Source organism: Cannabis sativa, chromosome 3 (assembly GCF_029168945.1).
Source record: "Cannabis sativa cultivar Pink pepper isolate KNU-18-1 chromosome 3, ASM2916894v1, whole genome shotgun sequence".
Taxonomy (NCBI): domain Eukaryota; kingdom Viridiplantae; phylum Streptophyta; class Magnoliopsida; order Rosales; family Cannabaceae; genus Cannabis; species Cannabis sativa.
In genome coordinates this window covers 37,540,079-37,549,206 of record NC_083603.1, presented here as the reverse complement: position 1 = coordinate 37,549,206, position 9,128 = coordinate 37,540,079, and the positions used below count along the sequence as shown (strand labels likewise).

Genomic DNA, 9,128 nt, shown 5'->3' with positions numbered 1-9,128 from the left:
AAAGAAAAGAGGGAAAAATGGGAAATTTGATTCGTATCAAAGCGCTTAAATACCCATATCCCTTATTAATTGGGATTGTGATACGTGGCAGCCAGAATGCCTAAGGTCACCCAATCTAACGGCCAACTATGGCCACGCCTACACGAAAACCGAAGAGTTTTGTGACGTGGCACCCTAGAGGTAATAAAAATTAATAATTACAGCCGTCATTTTTCGAAACCCTCGATGGGACAACCAAAAGGTCACCTCCTCGTGACAACCTTTCACCTGTCTCTCGAGTAATAGTTTCCCTCAGTGACCGCTCTTGTCACATCGCGAAACTAGGGGCATGTGTTATAGTGAGATTTCTCTCACCTAGAAACTCGAGACCAGACTCCTCTTTAAAGGACACGTGTATTCAGTTTTCCAATGAAGGCTGAATGTCCGTGAGAGACTTCTCGAAGTTTAGACCTCGCTCAGGATAAAACCCGCGAGAACATGTGCGAGTGTAGATCCAACTCGCATGTGTCAGAACATGTGCGAGCGTCCCCTCTATATTTCCGCGACAAGTATAGAGACCAACTCCCTATGATGCAGTTTAGTCCCAACGACCCAATAGCCCTGACAGACCAATATAAATTCACATTTTACTAGCTCCAACATGCGATATCTACAAGGGGCGATTACCTAAGGACGCAGACGTTCCAAACGTACTGGCGATCCTGCGAGCTCAACAAACGGAACATGAACATTCAACTCGCAGATGCGGAAGACGCATACGTTGTTGAACTTAGTAACTGTCACACATTTATTAATGTTAACGTTGTTTGAGTTTAGTTATTGCAATTCAATGTGTAAATAATGGATTAACAATGAATGTGATCCTTATGTAACCGATTGGACGCCTACTTTGTATATAAAGGGGTGATCCACCATGAAAAGGCACCTACGAATCCTTTGCTACAGTGGACTAAGCAGATCGAAATCTGACTGAACCACTATAATTCTTTGTCTTGTTTACTTTTTCCAGCCTTGTTGTTTGTTCTTGCATTCCCAGTCGAGTACTCGCCATTCTAGGTTGAATACTCGCAATTGTCATTTCCCTAAAAATTCTCTTTTATATCAATTAAATAGTACTTTTTGGTGTTGCGAAATTCACTCGACAACAATTTTAAAAAAAAAATGTACTAGATCGAAAATTTCTGATTAAAAACAATTATAAATCCAATGTCACATTCAGTAAAGATTTATGATACGTGTATAGGGTGTACTCAATGTGTCCGAGCCTGCCCCACAGATGTATTAGAAATGATACCTTGGGACGGGTGTAAAGCTAAGCAAATTGCTTCTGCTCCAAGAACAAAGGACTGTGTGGGTTGTAAGAGATGTGAATCCGCCTGCCCGACGGATTTCTTGAGTGTTCGAGTTTATTTGTGGCATGAAACAACTCGAAGCATGGGTCTAGCTTATTAATACGTTCAAAAAAGCCCTACTGGCTTGAATACAATTCTTTTTTTTTTTACTTTTATCGACAAAAACCCGCGCTCAAAATAATATATTTTTTTTGAGAACGGGTTTTTCTAGTCTATTTTTCTGGTCCAAGTGTATCTTGTTTTTACCATGAATTATTTTCCTTGGTTAACGATAACTGTAGTTTTTCCAATATTTGCGGGTTCCCTAATTTTCTTTCTTCCCCATAGAGGCAATAAGGTAATTAGGTGGTATACTCTTTGTATATGTATATTAGAACTCCTTCTATAACCTATGCATTCGGTTATTTTTTCCAATTGGACGATCCATTAATCCAACTCACAGAGGATTATAAATGGATCGATTTTTTAAATTCTTCTTGGAGGTTGGGAATAGATGGAATTTCTATTGGAGCCATTTTGTTGACGGGATTTATCACGACTTTAGCTACCTTAGCGGCTCGGCCAGTTAGTCGAGAGTGCCGATTATTCAATTTTCTAATGTTAGCAATGTATAGCGGTCAAATAGGACCTTTTTCTTCTCAAGATCTTTTACTTTTTTTCATCATGTGGGAATTATAATTAATTTCAGTTTATCTACTTCTATCTATGTGGGGAGGAAAGAAACATTTGTATTCAGCTACAAAACTTATTTTGTATACTGCAGGAAGTTCCGCTTTTTTATTAATGGGAATTCTAGGTATTTGTTTATATGGTTCTAATGAACCAACATTAAATTTTGAAACATCAGCTAATCAATCGTATCCTGTAGCACTCGAAATGCTATTCTATATTGGATTTTTTATTGCTTTTGCTGTCAAATTGCCGATTATACCCTTACATACATGGTTACCGGACACTCATGGAGAGGCACATTACAGTACTTGTGTGCTTCTAGCTGGAATCTTATTAAAGATGGGGGCGTATGGATTGGTTCGATTCAATATGGAATTATTACCCCACGCCCATTCTATATTTTCTCCTTGGTTAATCATAGTCGGCACAATTCAAATAATTTATGCAGCTTTAACATCCCTAGGGCAGCGTAATTTAAAAAAAAAAGAATAGCTTATTCCTCTGTATCTCATATGGGTTTCATAATTATCGGACTTAGTTCTATAAGCGATGCAGGACTCAACGGAGCCATTTTACAAATAATATCTCACGGCTTTATTGGCGCCGCGCTTTTTTTCTTGGCAGGAACGAGTTATGATAGAATACGTCTTGTTTATCTCGATGAAATGGGCGGAATGGCGATCACAATTCCAAAAATATTTACAACTTTCAGTATCTTATCAATGGCTTCTCTTGCATTACCGGGCATGAGCGGTTTTATTGCAGAATTTATAGTATTTTTAGGAATACTTACCAGCCAAAAATTTCTTTTAATGACAAAAATATTCATTACTTTTGTAATGGCAATTGGAATCATATTAACTCCTATTTATTCATTATCTATGTTACGACAAATGTTCTATGGATATAGGCTTTTTAATGCACCAAACTCTCAGAGATTTTTTTTCCATTTGGAAGATACAGGAGCGAAACAATCAACCTATTGATATTGGAAGACCAAAAAGATTCTTCCAATCTATCATTTTTGGGTCCAATGAAATTCATATGTATAGGAAGAAGCCCAATCAAATAGAGATTTTTTCTTCGACCATCTTTCGATTGTTAATACGATATATAAGGACCGCTACTACAAATAGTACTACACGCTTCATCGTGAAATATTGATTGCTCGTTGAACCCTGTAAATGTGAATTGCGTGAAAGTAGGATACTCCGAATTCGGGAGTCCAAGAGTTTTATAAAATGTTCTTGATGGAAAAAGATGTGAATGAAAGATATCACTGAATTCAATTGGGTCCATGAATCTAAGAATTAGTGAGAATTCTTGATCTCTCTCAATTCGAAAATCCAGGATTTGAATTGATGTCCTTTCATTAAGATTAAGTCCTCCTAAATTGCATTGATTTACCCTAAAGATTTCATTTCAATTGGAATTTGGTTATTCACCATGTACGAGGATCCCCGCTAAGCATCCATGGCTGAATGGTTAAAGCGCCCAACTCATAATTGGCGAATTCGTAGGTTCAATTCCTACAGGATGGACGCCAATGGGACCCTCCAATAAGTCTGTTGGAATTGGCTCTGTATCAATGGAATCTCATCATCCATACATAACGAATTGGTGTGGTATATTCATATCATAACATATGAACAGTAAGACCTAACAGTCTTATTGAGACTAGAACTCATAGGGAATAAAATTTATGGATGGAATCAAATATTTTGTAGTTACAGACAAAAGTATTCGGTTATTGCTGAAAAATCAATATACTTCTAATGTCGAATCAGGATCAACTAGGGCAGAAATAAAGCATTGGGTCGAACTCTTCTTTGGTGTCAAGGTACTAGCTATGAATAGTCATCGACTACCGAGAAAGGGTAGAAGAATGGGGCCTATTATGGGACATAGAATGCATTACAAATGTATGATCGTTACGCTTCAACCGGGTTATTCTATTCCACCTCTTATAACGAAAAGAACTTAAATCAAAATACTTAATAGCATGGCGATACATTTATACAAAACTTCTACCCCGAGCACACGCAAAGGAGCCGTAGACAGGAAAGTGAAATCCAATCCACGAAATAATTTGATCTATGGACAACATCGTTGTGGTAAAGGTCGTAATGCAAGAGGAATCATTACCGCAGGGCATAGAGGGGGAGGTCATAAGCGTCTATACCGTAAAATAGATTTTCGATGGAATGACAAAGACATATATGGTAAAATCGTAACTATAGAATATGACCCTAATCGAAATGCATACATTTGTCTCATACACTATGGGGGTAGTGAGAAAAGATATATTTTACATCCCAGAGGGGCTCTAATTGGAGATACCATTGTTTCTGGTACAGAAGTTTCTATAAAAATGGGAAATGCCCTACCTTTGAGTGTGGTTTGAACTATTGATTTGCGTAATTGGAAGTAACCAATTAGGTTTACGACGAAACCTAGAAATCGATCACTGATCCAATTTGAGTACCTCTACAGGATAGACCTCAACAGAAAACTGAATTGTAACGGCAGCAAGTGATTGAGTTCAGTAGTTCCTCATATAAAATTATTGACTCTAGAGATATAGTAATATGGAGAAGACAAAATTATTTCAAGCACCGACAGAACCAACTAGAAGCGCCCCTTGTTTCAAAGAGAGGAGGAAGGGTTATTCACATTTCATTTGATGGTCAGAGGCGAATTAAAAGCTAAGCAGTGGTAATTCTGAGGATTCCCCGGGGGAAAAATAGAGATGTCTCCTACATTACCCGTAATATGTGGAAGTATCAACGTAATTTCATAGAGTCATTCGGTCTGAATGCTACATGACGAACATAAGCCAGATGAAGGAACGGGAAGACCTAGGATGTAGAAGATCATAACATGATTGATTCGGCAGATTTTGATTCCTATATATCCACTCATGTGGTACTTCATTATATCGTATATATAAGAATTATACGATAGATAGAAGATCCATCTGTATAGATATCATCATCTACATCAAGAAAGCCGTATGCTTTGGAAGAAGCTTGTACAGTTTGGGAAGGGGTTTTGATTGATCAAAAAGAAGAATCTACTTCAACCGATATGCCCTTAAGCACGGCCATACATAACATAGAAATCACACTTGGAAAGGGTGGACAATTAGCTAGAGCGGCAGGTGCTGTAGCGAAACTGATTGCAAAAGAGGGGAAATCGGCCATATTAAAATTACCTTCTGGGGAGGTCCGTTTGATACCCAAAATCTGCTCAGCAATAGTCGGACAAGTGGGGAATGTTTGGGTGAACCAGAAAAGTTTGGGTAGAGCCGGATCTAAACGTTGGCTAGGTAAGCGTCCTGTAGTAAGAGGAGTAGTTATGAACCCTGTAGACCATCCCCATGGGGGTGGTGAAGGGAGGGCCCCAATTGGTAGAAAAAAACCCTCAACCCCTTGGGGTTATCCTGCACTTGGCAGAAGAAGTAGAAAAAGGAATAAATATAGCAATAATTTGATTCTTCGTCGCCGTAGTAAATAGGAGAGAAAATAGAATTTGTTTCTTCGTCTTTATAATATAAAAAAAAATAGGAGTAATTAATTGTGGCACGTTCACTAAAAAAAATCCTTTTGTAGCCAATCATTTATTAAGAAAAATGAATATGCTTAACACAAAAGCGCAAAAAGAAATAATAGTAACTTGGTCCCGAGCGTCTACCATTATACCTACAATGATCGGGCATACTATTGATGTTCATAATGGAAAAGAACATTTGCCCATTTATATAATAGATCGTATGGTAGGCCATAAATTGGGAGAATTTGCACCCACTCTAAATTTTCGGGGACATGCAAAAAATGATAATAGATCTCGTCGTTAGTTAATATTTAGTTAATAAATAATAATAATAAAATGAAATATAGATGCTTATGGGCGAACGACGGGAATTGAACCCGCGCATGGTGGATTCACAATCCACTGCATTGATCCACTTGGCTACATCCGCCCCTATATTAAATATTAAACAAAATTTTTTTAATTTATTTGAATATATTTCAATTTTAGACAAGATAAAAGAAATTGAAACCTTTATTTTTATTTAATAACGAAATAATAAAATAAAAAAGAGAAGGATAAACTGATACAAATGAATATATTAATTCTAAAAATATATTGAATCTTGAAGGAAAGAAAAAAACTTATGTAACTAAAAAAACAAATACGAAATAATAAAAGGAGCAATACTAAACTTCTTGATAGAAGTTTGGTATTGCTCCTTTAGCTTTATTTTCAATAACTACTCATATAGACTAATACCGAAGTTTTATCCATTTGTAGATGGAACTTCTAGAGCAGCTAAGTCTAGAGGGAAGTCGTGAGCATTACGTTCATGCATAACTTCCATCCCAAGATTAGCACGGTTAATGATATCAGCCCAAGTATTAATTACACGACCTTGACTATCAACTACAGATTGGTTGAAATTGAAACCATTTAAGTTGAACGCCATAGTGCTAATACCTAAAGCGGTGAACCAAATACCTACTACAGGCCAAGCAGCTAAGAAGAAGTGTAAAGACCGAGAATTGTTGAAAGTAGCATATTGGAAGATCAATCGGCCAAAATAACCATGAGCAGCTACAATATTGTAGGTTTCTTCCTCTTGACCGAATCTGTAACCTTCATTAACAGATTCATTTTCTGTGGTTTCCCTGATCAAACTAGAGGTTACCAAGGAACCATGCATAAGAATGTTGTGCTCAGCTTGGAATACAATCATGAAATTGAAAGTACCAGAGATTCCTAAAGGCATACCATCAGAAAAGCTTCGTTGACCAATTGGGTAGATCAAGAAAACGACGATGGCAGTACAACAGGAGCTGAATATGCAACAACAATCCAAGGACGCATACCCAGACGGAAACTAAGTTCCCACTCACGACCCATATAACAAGCTACACCAAGTAAGAAGTGTAGAACAATTAGCTCATAAGGACCACCATTGTATAGCCATTCATCAACAGAAGCCGCTTCCCATATTTGGTAAAACTGCAAACCTATAGCTGCAGAAGTAGGAATAATGGCACTAGAAATAATATTGTTTCTGTAGAGTAGAGATACAGAAACAGGTTCACGAATACCATCAATATCTACCGGAGGGCCAGCAATGAAAGCGATAGTAAATACAAAAGTTGCAGTCAATAAGGTAGGGATCATCAAAACACCAAACCATCCAATGTAAAGACGGTTTTCGTTGCTGGTTATCCAGTTACAGAAACGACCCCATAGGCTTTCGCTTTCGCGTCTCTCAAAAATTACAGTCATGGTAAAATCTTGGTTTATTTAATCATTAATCATCAGGGACTGCCAAGCACATGAATTCTCTATAAATAGAGATAGAGAATTGAGGGCTTGTTATTCAATAGTATAACATGACTTATATACGCATGTCAACCAGTCTCAACATCCAAAAATATATCTAGACCTTATTTATATATCTCTATTTATCCATTTTTTTGTTTGAATAAATGAAATGAGTTAACAAGTTCATATTTATAAACATAGGATTTCAAAATATTAAGTATAATGGGTTGCCCGGGACTCGAACCCGGAACTAGTCGGATGGAGTAGATTATTTTTAGAAAATAAAAAAATATATAATAAAAAACTATATAATAGATATCAGTAACAATCTCTCCCCAAGCCGTGCTTGCATTTTTCATTGCACACGACTTTCCCTCTGTATACATCTAAAATTCAGATCCTTCCGTAGATAGGACTTTGAATACTCAGTTGATCAACCCTTACTGCATAAACATTTCATAATAGCAAAAAATTGCATTTTTGCTATCTCTTCCTTCATCATTTAAGGATAATTTCAATTTCCCCGGTCGAATAACCAATCATTCATAATTGACCAGATCGTTGATGCAAAAAATATCCAAATACCAAATTCGCCCTTTATATAACCTCCACAAAGTGGAATAAGTTCTTGGAAAAATCAAAGAAAGAACCTCTTCTTCCTCCGTAAAGAATTCGTCCAATAATTCTGAACCCAATCTTTTTAAAAAAGTGCGTACAGTACTTTTATGTTTACGAGCCAAAGTTTTAACACAGGAAAGTCGAAGTATATATTTTCCTCGATACAAACTCTTTTTTTTTGGAAGCTCCGCTGTAATAATGAAAAAGATTTATGCATATACGCGCAAATCGATTGATAATATCAAAATCTGATAAATCGGCGCAAGTCGACTTACTAAGGGGCTGCCCTACTACGTTACGAAATTTCATTTTAGCCAACGATCTAATCAGAGGACTAATTGAAATTAATGTATCGATCTTCTTCGTAGCATTATCCATTAGAAATGAATTTTCTAGCATTCGACTTCGTACTACTGAAAGATTTATTTGCATACTTGAAAGATAGCCAAAAAAGCCAAAGGCATGCTTGGATAATTGGTTTATCGAAATACTTCTTGCTTGAGACCATACATAAAAATGGCATTGCCATAAATGGACAAGATAAAATTTCCATTTATTCATCAAAAGAGGCATATCCTTTGATGCTAGAATTGATTTTCCTTGATATCTAACATAATGTATCACGAGATCCTGAAAGAACCATAGGTTAGTCGGAAAATCATCAGCAAATACTTCTTTTACGGGTTGTTTCATTTTTCCATAGAAATATATTCGCTCAAAAAAGCCTTCAGAGGATGTTAATCGTAAATGAGAAGATTGGTTACGGAGAAAAAGTAAGATGGATTCATATTCACAAACATAAGAATTATACAGGAACAAAAAGAATCTTGGATTACTTTTTGAAAAAAACGAAATAGATTTTTTTGGAATACGAATACAAAATCTATTCCAACTGTTGCCCCTGAATTCGCCCAATATACGTGGACCAGTCGAAAAGGGACACGTGGGTCAGATAACTTGTAAATATTTGATAAGTCTTTGTATGCCATAAGGAAGCACCCTGGGCATAGGTCCCGGAGGAGGCACCCGGAGTGTAAGGTGCTCCCGGAAGCTCGCATAGCATGAAGCCTCTCCAGGATGTGTCAGGCCTCTCCTGAGCAATCAAGTCGCATTTAATGCCGCATGGGAGGAAGCGTGTTGGGACTG

The 9,128-nt window shown here is 37.0% G+C and overlaps 1 protein-coding gene and 1 pseudogene across 2 annotated transcripts; one reads left to right on the top strand and one right to left on the bottom strand.

The window, feature by feature from the left end:
• The first annotated feature begins 3,595 nt into the window (after positions 1 to 3,595).
• LOC133035729 (large ribosomal subunit protein uL2cz/uL2cy-like) lies at positions 3,596 to 6,220 on the top strand. Of its 2 annotated transcripts, none has more exons than XM_061111871.1 (2): positions 3,596 to 4,417; positions 5,107 to 6,220. In XM_061111871.1, exons 1-2 carry the CDS (start codon positions 4,027 to 4,029, stop codon positions 5,538 to 5,540), a joined length of 825 nt encoding a protein of 274 aa, XP_060967854.1. In that variant the 5' UTR covers positions 3,596 to 4,026; the 3' UTR covers positions 5,541 to 6,220. The 2 variants fall into 2 exon arrangements, with proteins under 2 accessions (XP_060967854.1, XP_060967853.1); XM_061111870.1 differs by having other exon boundaries at positions 5,095 to 6,220.
• A 10-nt stretch (positions 6,221 to 6,230) lies between these two features.
• LOC133035728 (photosystem II protein D1-like) lies at positions 6,231 to 7,440 on the bottom strand (annotated as a pseudogene).
• Between the last annotated feature and the right edge of the window lie 1,688 nt (positions 7,441 to 9,128).